At 40.0% G+C, this 15,555-nt stretch overlaps 1 protein-coding gene across 1 annotated transcript in view; it reads left to right on the top strand.

The window, feature by feature from the left end:
- Window positions 1-3,751: 3,751 nt before the first annotated feature.
- Window positions 3,752-15,555, top strand: part of LOC149163218 (integral membrane protein (Protein of unknown function DUF92, transmembrane)) — a 96,745-nt gene continuing 84,941 nt past the window's right edge. The window contains exons 1-2 of the mRNA XM_089437577.1: window positions 3,752-4,051; window positions 4,152-4,265. Coding sequence (XP_089293703.1) covers window positions 3,906-4,051; window positions 4,152-4,265 — 260 coding nt within the window. The 5' untranslated portion in view covers window positions 3,752-3,905. The remainder of the gene's footprint in view (window positions 4,052-4,151; window positions 4,266-15,555) is intronic.

The following is a 15,555-nucleotide window of genomic DNA, read 5'->3' as shown; positions in this document are numbered from 1 at the left end:
TTTCTGTTAATTCTTCTTTTATCGAGTTCCAGCAATGTTCTTTTTCTTTGTAGTGGTTTGGAGCATATACATTTATGATGTTGTATGTTTCCTTTGTGTTAAGATCTTTTAAATCTGTTTTGATCCAGTGCTTGCTGATTTTTTGATTTGTCATTTCCCATTTTCTTTTTTCCCATAATGTACATATTCCTCCTGATGCTCATGTTGCCTCTAGCACTATTCCTTCATAGTTTCTTAACTTTTGTATTAGTTTTCTATTTTCTTGACTACTTGTTTTGGTCTCTTGATCATGAAAATGTCCGACACTTCTTTCATTAGTATGTCTCTAGCTGCATTTGCTTTGAAGGGTGTGCCAAGACCATGATAGTTCCAAGAGACCACTATCATTATTTACTGGTATGGTGGTGAGCGATGCCCTTCCCTCTTTGCTGATTTTTCTCGTTATTTCCTGAATTTTTCCCAAGAAAGGATTCCATTGGTTGCTGTGTTCCTAAGGCCATCTCTTTGGCCGCTGCCTCATCCCTTATTTCCTTATTAGATTTTCTGCCCGCTTTTTTGTTGTTGTTCATTGATTTGGGGGTTTTCTTTAGCTTGGTTTCTGGTTAAAATACGATCCACTGAAGGAGGGGGAAGAGGGGAGCGAGGGATTGAAGGAGTGGGGGAAAGAGGGAGGGGGTTGGGAGAATGCGTTGGGGATCTAGGTGAGGTAGGATCAATGGATCCATTCAAGAGATTGTGAGTGGTGGGAGGATAGAAATGGAGAGAGTTTGAGTGGTGGTTTCATTTGGTTCTTGTGGCTGTGAAACAATTGATATGGGCTGCTTGTTAGTGGATTTTTTCCTTTTTACTTGCTCCCAAGTATTTTCTTGTTCCTCAACATTTTCAATTTTTTTTTAGGACATCTATTTGCAAAATGACCATACTTGTGACATACCTTGCATTTGAATGGGATCTGCTCGTAGTCCAACTACTATATGTGCGTCCATTGATCGACCTTGATCTTTATTGCTTCTGGGAGTCCTTTTCCTAGATCCACTTCCACGCATATTCTGGCACATGCATGCATATTGTCCTTTGGTTTGCATCTATCTATGTACTTGCCTACTGCATTTCCTATGGCCTTAACAGATTCATCTCCCCAATAGTGTAAAGGAAGATGGGGAAGTCTGACCCAAACTGGAACTGCACTTGGCACGTCCATTTCAGGATCGAAGTCTGGGGTCCAGCGGTTTAGATATAGTCCTCTAGAGTCCATGAAATATGGACCATTTCTGAAGATCAGATCTCTGTCTTCCTTAGTTTCGAAATGAAAGTATAGTATCCCCTTCCGCAAAACCTTATAGCTATTTTCCCATTGATGGTTGAGCTCCAGTTTCTTTCAACCCATCTTTGGATAGATTTGGGAGATGACCATAGCCCAGTGAACTGTCCCACTAGTCCGCGTTCTGCGAGTGATAAGGTTGCTCTGCGAGGGAGAGCAGGTGGAAGAGAAATTTCTGGAATATCCTCGAGCTTCTTAACAAACTTGTTTATTGTTGGCTTGATCCTTGGAGCTCCAGTCGCTGCAATAAGGGAGGCGAAAGCTTCTTCGTTTTCTTCATTTCCTTGGTGACTGTTTGGTAGAGGATCACCCTCCTCTGAGGGATCCATGGTCGTTGGGAGCCCAGCAGCAGAAGGCTGCTGAGAAAAGGTTGTGTAGCAAGAGGGAGCCCGCTAGGTCAAGCAGTCGCGCGTGCAGCTCCTCCAGTTCTTCTCATTCTCATATTCATTTTACTTATGTATCATTTTTGAAAACCTGTATACTTATCCATACCATTACCACCCATATGAAACAAGTAAATAATTTCTGTAAAATACAAACTTTTCAAATGGGTGATATCTAGGCCATACTGAATCTTCATCAAAGCGACATGACCTACACACCAATCACCATATTAATATGTGCTGTAATATCTACTTGTAAAGTAACATCAATGCGTAAAAGTAAAAATGCTTGTTTTATTTTATTTTATTATTTTTAATTTCGTTTTAGTTTTATAATATTTTTATGAGTGAATTATATATGTTTATATGTGCATATAATTCTTTATGTATTTGGGTACGTTTTAAAATTGTTTTTGTTTGGTAAAGGCTTAAGAAAAATAGGTTTATAGACCAATACCTAAAGACATTTGGTAGGAGTCAAAGCTTGCCTCCTTATGTACTGCTAGTCACTTAATTCGGTGTGGCTTGGTTTTCCTTGAATAACAATGATGAGTCGGCTTGCATTTGCAAATAGTAGCTAGTGATTGATGTCCCCACTCTTAGTTTGACAACTAAGTTATGATAAGTTTTCCCACAATGTAAAAATTTCTTGTATGAAAGGATATAGAATATAGTTTGAGTGGGCCTAATAGTTAAGAGCATGTGTTTCCTCTTAAGAAGTCACAGGTTCAATTCTAAAGAGGGTAAAGTATAAATCATTACACAAAAGTAAGTCATTTGTCCCACAAACAAGAAAATCTCATACACCAATTCCATGTTTAAAAATAATTAACTTCATTTTAAAGAAATTTAATTCATCAAATTTTATAAAGTAAATTTAAGATGGGAAAAAACATGTTCACTCTCTTTGTATTCTCTTCCTAGATGTAAATTTTTCAACAAAGAATAACAATCTATCTTCATTTATGTAATGTTTTTTTAAAACATATTTTATATGTTGCAAACGTTTACTCTAATAAATCATAAAAAGCTTCTAACCATGTTAACTATTTAGAATAGAAAATGTATTGTAATATTTAGAAAATTTTACCTCAAAGCTTAAAAATTTAAGTACACAAACTACAAACCTATAGTGTAATTATCCTAAGCAACTTCCGTTTCGTAAACATTTATGAAAAATATGACGTATTATTCCGTGAAATGCAAAATCAAAGCTAACATTTCACACACATGATTTTTTAATAAAATCACAAATTATTATTCTTCATTTTGAAATGCAATTAGTATTTTAACATAATAATAAAATTGCACTTTGAGAGAACATATTAAGCAAAAACAAATCTCCAATTGTATATTCTTAATATATATATAAAATTCAAAGTATCTTTATCAAATAATACACCAAATTTGAATTTAACACTGATTTGAATGGCATAATTATTAATATTATATTAAATATTATTAATTGTCATGCAATTAATCTTATAACAAAAATTTCATTGGTTCCATGTGTTTTTTTTTTGCAAAAATGATCAAAGATAAATGTTCAATCATATTTGCAAATAAATAATAAAGTTGCACATGGGAGAACATGCTAAGAGAATATTCTTAAAATGGGTGAACATGCTAAACATATACATTTGTGATAAATTTTCGTTCTTGATTGATGAAAAAATGAAATAATATGCTATGGCTTCAATGATTTTTGTCAAGTATTAAATAATTTTGTCAAGTATTAAATAATATGCATAAGAAAACAAAAAAGTCTTCATTACTTTTACACATAATCCACAATACTAAGAGAAAATCATTTTAAATTGGAGCCTAACCATCCAATATATGTCATAAATAATTACTTAATATTTTTTGAAATTCAATAATTAAAATAAACGGAAAGTCACGGAAACTCTATGACCTTAATTTTTTTTTTATGTAACATTTTCTGTTTGAAATAAAAACATAACCAAGTCGCTCACGCAGGCATATTTCGAAATTTGTCGAGTAGCGAAATTGGGTTGCGCACTTTCAGCTATAACTTTAGCGTTCATAGCTATAAAAATTAAATTATTCTAAAGACTGTGACTGATTTTAATGGGCTTTAACTTATGGTGCTCACTTAACCTACGAGTAAAGAAGCCAATAAATGCGCATCATGGGAGTATGTGCAGTGTAGAAAAGCAGTGAGGCAGCGGGTCGTCAAAATGGAGGATGTAGCGCGAAGAGGTTGCGTTGGGGTGGTGCTTGCATCACTCATAGCAGGATGGTCTTTCCGACGGAACTCTCTAAATCTGTCCGGTGCTTTTGCTGGGTTCATGGTGATGGCAACATCCATTACGGCTTCTTACAGGTGCTAATAAGTCATCAATTAATTAATGACTTTCTCTAGTCTTTTAACCTAATGAAATACAATACGCTCAAACTTTGATCTTGTAATATATTTTTGGAAGGTTTGGAGCTCTTCTACTCGTGTTTTTCTTCACCTCCTCAAAGCTCACCAAACGTGGCGCTGAAAAGAAGCGCGAAATCGATGCTCACTATAAAGAAGGAGGGCAGCGGGACTGGTATTTGCCCCATGTGTTTTTTTTCTCCAATGCATTGATTGAAATTATGATTTATGAATTAGGTATGTTCGACACAACAAATTCGAGGTCATTATAAATGCACCCTTGCTTTCCGTGCTAAATTGAATATGGACTTCATGGTTAAATTTTAATCAATTAAAATATGTCAGTCGCTTCGTTGCTTTCTAGGACGTGCTCTCCATTGCCTGATACTAGCAACCAGTACAGCCTGTCTATAGGCTACGCTTGAACTGCACTTATACAGCGTTTGCATCCATCATGTTTTAATTCAGGGAAAACTGGAACAAAACTGTTGACCTAACTTTTGAAGTAGAAATTCGACCATATGCTCAATGTAGGAAAACAAACACACAGCTAACTTTGCTGAAGCCTATGAGACAATACTCTGCCAAAATTTGTAGCTATGCAATGCACCATCTTACAGACCCCTTGCCTTTTTGAAAGATGCAAAGAATACATCTTAACCCTTTTAATTGCCAAAAGCTGGGCAGGCCAGAAACAAAATCTAGGACCTGCCCCTCCCTGATGGTCTTCTCCACCATTGAGCTGTGTGCCCCTTCCGACTCTTTCAGGGCACACTTTCCCTCGGGCCCTGTAGCCACATCGAGCCTCCTGGGCTTTGATATCATGTTAGAAATTAAACCAAGGCCATGTCCTCGTTGGTAGCCACTCTACCGTTGAACTAAATGTATCTTCATAATGGGCACCTTTAAGAGTTTAATCCAAAGGCATGGACACGCCTCAGTTATTCACACTTTGGCTCATGCCTCCTAGCTGTTGACACTTAATCATAGGGATTGGGTGAACAACTATAATTAGTGTAAATAAATAATAGAGAAAATGAAGAGTCATCGAGAGATGAACTGAACAGTCACTCCCTCTTGTATATAATAATGAACAATCTGAATGAATAATACGATTACATTTGAGGAGTTACCTCTTGGTTTGACATGGTATCAAAGCTAGCGCCATTTTTGGCTTCCCTATTTGCTTTGTAACTCCTCTCTCGTCACTACTGCCCCTCTCTGGCAACCGCTGCTGCAGACGTTCGGCTGGTTATGTGAGGCCACTGCTCCACAAGCGCAGTTTTGGTATCACTCTCGTGGTTTCATAATGTTAAACACAGGTGCGATGAATGAAATTCTCTTATGACTGTGTATCGGCGTTCTATCGGGTATTTTTCTCTGTTCATACATTTTATTTATAAATCACAGTCAATTAGTGTTAAGCGTTAATACTGAGTTTAAGCGCTAAACCTTCTCTTAAGTGTCTTTATTAAAATATGAATTAAGCATGTGGGTAGTATTCAGCAAGTGGTAAGCGGTATCTCGCGCGCCCTAAAGGCTGGAAGTGGTATTCCTAAATTTCACGCGATTAACCTTAGCGGGTGACACGTAGCACAAGAAAACCACTTTTCTCGCGCGCTCTCGACTTGTTATGCATCGTGCAAGATTTCACGCGAGATTACGCAATAGCCGTTGGATCAAGCGGGATTGATCGATGGTGGAGATTGGCCAAGCTAGTTGGCGAGCGGGTGACGCGATAGCCGTTTGATTAGTCGGGTCAGATCTGACGGTGATCGCGTCGGAAGATGCATGTGAGTTAATTTAAATTTCAGACACGATGTGGTTATTAAAAGGAGTTTAAGGTTCAAAGTGATTGGATCGTCCATTTAATGGGTGATTGAACGCATATTGCTTCCGAAATTGAACGCAGTTTAATGTTAGAAATGGACGCGATAAGTTTATGAACTGGGATTTTTATTCCTTTTGGTTCCATTATGAGATTGCTCTACAGCTTTTCAATTGCATGGGTCACATCGACGGTGGAGATTGTTCGGGTTAGTTGGTGAGCGGATGGCGCGATATCCGTTGGATCTGGAGAAGTGAGATCAACGGCGCAGATTGAAGCGCTTGATAAAAGGAGAAGTCAACGAGGGACCAACAATGATTGGTCAGATAAGCGGGACCCTCAAGGGAAAAATCCACGTACAAAATCGGATTTAAGCGCAGCTGATTGGTTACAAAGTTAACCAGTAGTCGAATTACAGACTACCACCTCATTTTCGTCAACCTCCTACATCATTTCTAAAATGCACTCATTGATATCTATTGTGGGAGTGGTTCTCACCGGGAAGGAGAACTATCCTGAATGGTCACGGAAAATCAAACACTCTCATTTATAATGAGCTGTGGAAAGGAGTGTGTGTTGGAGACGGAGACAAAGAGCTAGAACAGCCTACCTCAGACAAAGAATTCGCCATTTGGGAAAATAAGAAAAACAAGGCTTATGCATTGATTGCAATATCAGTAAATGAAAAGGTGAGTCGCCATATTTCGCCATTTTCAAATGCTTTCGAAGCCTTACAAAAACTGAAGGAACTCTATGACTCACACTCTGCACTTGAAGTTGTTCAACTCATGTTTAAATTGTTCACCCTTGAATTACAAAATGATGATCCTCTTGCTCTTGCATCAGAAGTAAAATCTATTATGCATGATCTCAAAGTCACTAATGTTGAACTTGACATTCCTCTGATAGCTTTTCTCAAGGCACTTTATCCCACTTACTCAAATTATCTTGAGTCATTGCAAGCAAATGGAAACCTCAAAGATATTACCTTTGACTCCCTTGTGAAAAAATTATTGAAAGAGAGAAAGCTTTTGGGAAGAAGACAACTTCTTAGTCTTCTGAAGAGGCTGTGTGCCTTGCACATAGAGAGAAGAATTTTGTTCAAGATTCTTTGAGAGGAAGAGGTGGTTGAAGAGGAAGAGGAAGATATTTCAGAGGCAGGGGGGCAGACACTCTAAAGGAGAAAAGTCAGATTTGCACCGCATACGCTGCAAAAGAGATCGATCACATGATGCATCCACATGCAAGTTGCCTTGGGACAGAATTGAGCATGAAAGAAACCAACCCAAAGGTAAAACTAATGACAAAGAGAAAGGGAAAGCACCTGAATCTGCTCACTATGCTGTGGCACACTGTAATATTGGAGTAAATGAAGACTTATTTAATGCTTCACTTGCTTCTTGGGAAAATGATTGGTTGCTTGATTCAGGAGCAACTTGCCACATGACTTTCAAAAGAGATTTTTTTGAAGAATTTTCTGACAATGTTGATGGCGCAGTATACTTTGCAGACAAATCAAAATTCAAGCCATCAAGGCTTGGTACAATCAAGCTTAAATTGCTTGGTCATCTAGACTTTCTTCTGCATCATGTTTTATATCTCCCACAGCTGAGGAGAAACTCACCGTCCTTGGTCCACATCCGCCAGCAAGGACACTCCATTCATATGTTTGATGGCAAACTTGAGGTGAGAAAAGCATCAAACCACTCACTTGTCATGATAGGGATAGAAGAAGAAAGGCTTCTCAAGTTGCAGGGTACCTCTGCTTGTGCACAAAATTTCTCATACAATTCTCATTATGAAGAAAGTACATTTCCATAAAGTTTATTATGGCATGCTAGATTTGGACACAAAATGGTGTTACTGGCTTGTCTACAATTCCTAAGAAACTTGAGCAATGTGATGCTTGCATTCTACGAAAGCATAGCAAATAGTGTTTTCATGATTCACATTCCAGAGCACATAGAAAACTTGAACTCATTCATTCAGATTTATGTGGTCCAATGTATGTTCCTTTTGCAAATGGAAATAAATATATGATGACATTTATTGATGACTACACTAGAATGTGTTGGGTTTATTTATGGAAGAACAAATATGATGCTTTTCAAACATTCAAGAACTTCCATACATGGATTGAAAATGATGCACAATCTCATATTAGCTCTATCCGCACTGATAATGGAAAAGAATACACTTCAAATGAATTTGAAAACTATCTTCGCCAACATGGGATCAAACAACTGTGCCTTATAATCCCCAACAGAACGGAGTAGCTGAAAGAATGAATAGGACAATCTTAAATATGGTGCGCTCCATGATGTTTTTCAAAAATGTATAAATGATGTTTTGCGCTGGTGCATTTCTATGTGTTGTATATATAAAGAATAGATGTCCATCTAATGCTATTAGAAACAAGACTCCTTATGAAATGTGGTATGGGCACATTCCTTTGGTAAAGCATCTCAGGGTTTTTGATTCCACATGTTATGCCTTGATACCAAAGATACATAGAAACAAACTTGGTGCAAGAAGTCGTAAGTGTATCTTCTTGGGGTATTCAAACACCTCCAAAGCATCTCGTCTCTATGATGAAGTCAATAAAAAGTTTGTTGTATCTAAAGATGTAATCTTTCTTGAATCATCCAAAACTAACAATGTTGTTCAGCGACAACTTGATCGCTTGGATAGATTCACAAATGCAAAATCATTTCAAGAATTTGATAATCAGATTCCATATCTTGAAAGGGGATTCCTATACTAGATCAACCTGTGGAATCTTCTTTTGAAGCACTCTCTCCCCTGTATGAAACTCCAACAATGGATGATACTTTGAGTGATGTGATTGACAGAATTGAGAGACTCAATCTTGATTCAGTTCCAACTCAATCAACGGAGCAACCTGGACCATCTCAGAAAGATCCCCCAAAGTGGCTGACAAAGACACTTGAAAGTGTTCACCTTGATGAGGTTGGAAAGGCAGGAACTAAAAATTCTACCCGGCAAAATGGAGGTGATATAAATGACTCTGATTCACTTGTTGATATGGATGTTTCGTATGATTGTGAATTGAATTTGTCTACAGATTTTGAACCAACTTCCTTCAAAGAAGCTGCTTCTCATGATGAATGGAAAAAAGCAATGCATAAGGAGTATGATGCCTTGATAAAGAATGGCACTTGGAAACTGGTTGATCCTCTATTAGGAACCAAACCAATTGGTTGCAAGTGGGTCTACAAGAACAAGTATAACGCTGATGGCTCACTTGACAAGGACAAAGCCAGGCTTGTGGCAAAAGGTTTTGCACAGAAGGAAGGGGTCGATTATGAAGAGACTTTTGCCCCCACAACAAAATGGGCTACCATCCAGACACTCTTTGCCCTAGTAGCTTAGAACGGTTGGAAAGTCCATCAAATGGATGTAAAAACTGCTTTCTTGAATAGAGATCTAAAAGAGAATGTTTTTATGTCCCAGCCTGAAGGATTTGCTGTAAAAGGACATGAACATAAAGTATGCAAACTTGTGAAACCCTTGTATGGCCTCAAACAAGCACTGCGAGCCTGGTATGAAAAGCTAACTGAACATCTTCTAAAACTCAATTTCAAACATTATGATCTTGATGATACAACTTTGTTTGTCAAGAAGGTTGGAAAAACAGTGGTATATCTTGTGGTATATGTAGATGATCTTTTGATGACAGAGAACAATGAGAGCTACATTGCATCCATAAAGAAGGAATTAAGAAAATGTTTTGAAATCACTGATTTGGGCTATGTTCATTACTATTTTCGTATTGAAGTAACTCAACATTCGAAGTCCATATTCCTCTCTCAAAAGAAATACATTGGAGATCTGTTGAATAGGTTTGGCATGACTGAATGCAATCCTTTGAATACTCTAATGGAACAAAACTTAAAGCTCACATCCATTGAAGGAAAAGGATTTGAGGATGCAACAAAGTATAGACAGCTTGTAGGAAGTCTCAACTACCTAACTACTACTAGACCAGACATTTCGTTTGCTGTTGGAATCCTCTCCAGGTTTATGAAAAACCCTTGTGAGGGACATTCGTCTACTGCAAAAAGAGTTCTAAAGTACTTGAAGGGAACTCAAGACTTTGGAATCAAGTATACACGGGTGGGCGACTTTAGCTTGATTGAATACTCTAATTCAGACTTCAATGGAGACAAAGAAACTGGGGTATCTACTTCGGGTTATGCTATGAGTCTTGGATCAGGCGCTGTCTCCTGGAGATCACGCAAACAATCAGTTCCAACAGATTCCACAACAGAGGCAGAATATGTGGCAGCAGCTGAGGCAACAAAAGAAATTGTGTGGCTTAGGAAAATTCTGGAAGATTTGTAGGTAAAACAAGTATAATCGACTCCACTCATGATTGACAATACCTCGGCAATAAAGTTGGCCAAGAACCCAAAGTTCCATGATCGAATGAAGCACATCAATACAAAATATCATCTCATTTGACATCATGTTGAGGCCAAAACAATCCATCTTCGCCATTGTTCCACTAATGAGCAGATTGCGGAAATCTTCACCAAAGCGCTTGGAAGAGAAAAGCTTGAAAGATTCAGAACGATGCTTGGACTCACCAACATCCCTTTAGATTAAGGGGGGGAATGTTGACACCTAATCATAGGGATTGGGTGAACAACTGTAATTAGTGTAAATAAATAATAGAGAAAATGAAGAGTCATCAGGAGATGAACTGAACAGTCACTCCCTCTTGTATATAATAATGAACAAGCTGAATGAATAATATGATTACATTTGAGGAGTTACCTCCTGGTCTGACACTAGCTACCTTGTTTCTATGAGGCTTTCATACCGTGTTAGTAATCAAACTAGGGGATACATCGGATGACAGGTTGCTCTACAATTGAGTTTCGTGCCCTTTCATAATTAACACTGTTAACGGTTTGATCTAAAAGTGTGGATTAATAACTCCACACTCCTGTCAAGACACACTTTGGCTCAAGTCTCTGAGTCACCTCGAACCTACCGAAGAATAAAATCCGAAGACTTTCTTTTGTTAAACCTGGACAACAACCTGCAGAAAATGAGGAAGAATTTACAACACAAAGATATTCAACATAAATAAGAAATTCAAAATGATAGAACAATCATATTAAAAAAGCACACACATAACAAAGAGGTAAGAAGTTTTTCTTTCATTGAGTGCAAATCACTGTGCAACTTGTTTTCTTTTCTTTTATAATGTAGAAATTTCTCATTTCCCACCCCGGTTTTCAGTTTCACCTTATTTCTCCAAAATAGTTAAATGCCCTTTCCCATATATATACATTCAACAACTGAAAAATAAATTTCGCTGAAAACACAAATTCTGGAAAAATTACAGAATGTTGGAAAATGCAGAAATAAAAATCAGCACATACAAACAACCATTTAACTCATTTAAACACAGTGATTTTTGGTCAAGGTGACCCTGGAAAAACCCCCTACAACTCTTGGGGAAAACTAGTTCGAAAGCTCCTTCTTATTTCTGGAAAATGCTTTTTATAGTAAGAGAAATATTCAGCAAAAAACAGCAAGCAAACTTTTACAACTTATCTCGTTTTTCGTGCCTCACAGCCAACTGGAAAACTTGCAAACAGCAAAACAGAACAACAATACTGTTGTACGACCTCCTCCAAATCTGTTGTATGGCCTCCCTGTTGTACGACCTCCTTGAAAACTGCTGTATGGCCTCCTCAAAATTTGTTGTACGGCCTCCACAAAAACTGTTGTATGGCCTCCTTGAAAACAGCTGTACGACCTCCTCCAAATCTGCTGTACGGCCTCCACAAAAACTGCTGTATGGATTTCTAGAAAATCGTGCCCAATATCTGCCTTTCACTGTGTGCTAACTCAGCTGTACGGACTTGCTAAAATGCTGCCTTGGAATGTGTGCCAAGATGCTGCCTCCTTCTCTTCTCTGTCCAGAAATCTCCCTTGCTCTCTTGCTCTCCTTCTCTCAATCTGCTCATGAAAGAATGAATGACCTTTTCCTCTTTTAATCTAACCCTAAGTGACTTTTGGGGAATCCTTAAATCCAATGGCTGAAATAGATTGAGATCTAGGGCTAAGATTAAATGCTCATTTAAATCTCACTTTCTATTTTTTTAATTCACCCCACTTTAATAAAGACCCACTTAGTCATTTATTTCCAAAGTCACTTTTCCTTTTTAATTTTACATTGACTTTATTAAAGTCACTTTAAAATTAGACTTTAGTAACTTTATCACTTAAAGTCACTTTTAAATTAGATTTGACTTTATAAAAATTATAAAGTCACTTTAGGAGAAAAATTAAATTCTTTTAGACACTTTTCCCTAGGCCAAAGATCAAAGCCTTAGGGAACCACTTGTCCTCCGGTACCAAATTTCAACACTCCAGATTTCAACACTCCCTCTTACCGAGGAAGGTGTTCCTCACCACACCCATCTTGTCTCTGAAGTAGTCATGCTTGCCCGTGGTAAGGCTTTGGTAAGAATATCTGCAACCTGCTCATCAGTGGGAATATACTCAAGCTTCACAGCGCCCTTCTGAACACAATCTTTGATGAAATGATATTTGACCCGATATGCTCTGACCTGTCATGAAATACTGGATTCTCTGTGAGTTTAATGCAACTCTGATTATCACAGTAAATCACTGAAGGTCTCAACGACTGACCAAATAAGCCAAACAACATCTTGCGAAGCCAGATGGCCTCACAACTAGCTAGACTGGCTGCCATATACTCTGCTTCCGTTGAACTCAATGCTACTCACTGCTGCTTATGGCTGAACCATGACACTACTGCCGAACCCAACCCAAAACAACACCCTGAAGTGCTCTTCCTATCAGAAGCACAACTTGCCCAATCAGAATCAGTATAACCTGCCAATCTCACTTCATCCCCCTGCCTGTAGTCCAGACCATAATCCACTGTCCCCTGCAAGTACCGAAAATGTGTTTTGCAGCCACCCAGTGAACCTTCCTAGGCTCACACATAAACTGACTCATCGTGTTGACTGCAAAACAAATATCTGGTCTAGTGTTGACCAAATACATCAAGGAACCAATCAGCTGCCTGTATAATGTGGGATCCACCAACTCGGAATCTGAAGCATGAAGCTTCTTCCAGTTGGTGATCATCGGTGTCGACATGGGTTTACAATCCTCCATGTGGAATCTGCCAAGCATGTCCACAATATACTTCCCCTGCCCCAGGAAGAAATGCCCCTCCTCCTGCCACACCTCCAAACCCAAAAAGTAATGCATCAAGCCGATGTCCTTCATCTCAAACTCCGCCGCAAGATCTCTCTTGCAGTGCTCTATGAGTCTCTCTGCACCTGTAATGACCAAGTCATCCATATACAGCACTAGAATGAGAGGCTCCTCACCTATCACAATATAGTAAAGGTTCGGATCTGCCTCACTCTTTGTGAAACCCATCCCCTGCAAGTACGTAACTATCCTGGAGTACCAAGCTCTGGGAGCTTGCTTCAGGCCATAAAGGGCCTTCTTCAGTCTGCACACATGGGACTCCTTCCCATGCACCTCAAAGCCCTGTGGCTGCTCAATGTACACCTCCTCCTGTATGAAGCCATTGAGAAATGCAGTCTTCACATCCATCTGGTGGATCTTGCAACCCATCTCTGCTGCTATCGATATAATGGAGCGGATCGAAGTATATCGAGCCACGGGAGCGAAGGTCTCCTCATAATCAACTCCCTCTACCTGGGAGAACCCTCTAGCCACAAACCTCGCTTTGAATTTCTCAATGCTGCCATCTGCAGCATGCTTTACCTTGTAAAGCCAACTGGAAGTAACCACGAATTTGCCCTCAGGCCTCGGCACCTCCTCCCAAACATCATTCTTCATGATAGAAGAATACTCCTCCTGCATGGCCTCTCTCCAGACCTGCTAGGTAGCTGCCTCCTCATAGCTAGAAGGCTCAGAGTCAAGGATGCTGGTAGCCATTGCCATATAGCTACAAAACCTCTCAGGTGGTCTACTCTCTTTGACCGGCCTCTTAGGCTTAGCAACAGATGTGGCATCTCTCAAGGTGTCCTAAAGCCACTTGGGCTTCCTCTTCCCTGAGCGTACTTCTCCCATTGGAGAATGAAACTCCTCCTCCTCATCATCATCAGGAGCCTGCCTCTGAACCTATAGAAGCTGAGGTACCGTGTGAACTGTCCATCAGTGGACTCCCTAGTGAATTGCTCTGCACGCTGCCCGGAGCACCACCCCTCTGGCTCGGCGAGCCACTGCTCACTGACGGACCTGACATCCTCATAGATGTACCTCTGGATCCTTCTGATCCCTGCCCACTGGATCCCTGTGACTGACTCAACTGCTGTTGAGGGTCTGGCTAATCCAGATACTCTAACTCCCGTGATCTCCTAAAGGCCCTGTCCTCCTCGAACTTCACATCCCGCTTGACAACAACTTTCCTCTGTGCAGGAATGTAAATCCGAAAGGCCTTTGAGGTCTCACTGTAGCCCACAAAGATACCCTTCTCTGCGGTGGGCTCTAGTTTGGTCCTCTTCTCCTTGGGTATGTAGGAGTATGTGATGCACCCAAAGATACGAAGATGACCAATATCAGGCTTCTTCCCAGAAAAAGCCTCCTCCGGAGTCATGTGCCCCAAGGCACGATGCAGACTCCTGTTCTGCAAATAAACAGCTGTGTTGCAGGCCTCTGCCCACAAGAACAATGGCAACCCCTGATCATGTAACATGCCTTTGGCAGCCCCTCCGATTGATCTGTTCTTCCTCTCCGCAACCCCATTCTGTTGGGGGTTGTAAGGAACAACGAACTCCCTCCTAATGCCTGCCTCCGCACAATAGTCAACAAACTCTCCAAGGGTGTACTCTCCCCCATTGTCCGACCTTAGGGACTTGATCTTCCGACATGTCTGTGTCTCCACAAGAGCTCTAAGAAATAAACCCAGATCCTCCTGGAGTGATCATCAATGAATAAAACATAGTACTCATATCCACTCAAGGAAACATGAGACATCCTACCGCTCACATCGGAATGAATCAAATCAAGAATCCCAGTTGCTCTGTTGTCACTGCTGGGAAAAGGGGATTTGGCAAACTTGCCCATCGCACATCCTCTGCAAGTATCAAAGTGATCAGTACTGAAATCTGGCACACCTGTAGTGATCTCCCGCAAGGTCCTCAAGGCTCCATGATACATATGCCCCATCCTGCGGTGCCAAATCTCACACAGCTCAGAACTGCTAGCTCTGCTGTTGGTACTACTGCTCAATGCCAAAAGGGGCTGGAATGCAAACTTGTACACCTTTGCATGGCGTACACCTATCACTCTAGCTGAATCAGCTGGAGTGCCCCTAGGATACATCAACACCTGACCTCCCCTGAACAGTACCTCATATCCTCTGTCCTCGAAAGCTGAGACGGATATGAGGTTCTTCCTCATCCCTGGCACATAAAGAACATCTGACACCTTCAAGGAGGTTTGGACTCCCTCTGAAATGTCAGTGTCCCCACATCGACTGCTCTAACAACTCTGTCATCACCGAGAACTACCTCTATATCAGTGCCACTCTCTAAAAGCTCTGAGAAGTACGTGACGTGAAGCGCCACTGTCCACATACCAGATA

The sequence above is a fragment of the Pinus tabuliformis genome, chromosome 5_2, assembly GCF_031772625.1.
Source record: "Pinus tabuliformis cultivar Carrire ecotype Pingquan chromosome 5_2, CPIR1, whole genome shotgun sequence".
Lineage (NCBI taxonomy): Eukaryota > Viridiplantae > Streptophyta > Pinopsida > Pinales > Pinaceae > Pinus > Pinus tabuliformis.
The sequence above is the reverse complement of the archived record's forward strand: the minus strand, read 5'-3'. Positions and strand labels throughout refer to the sequence as shown.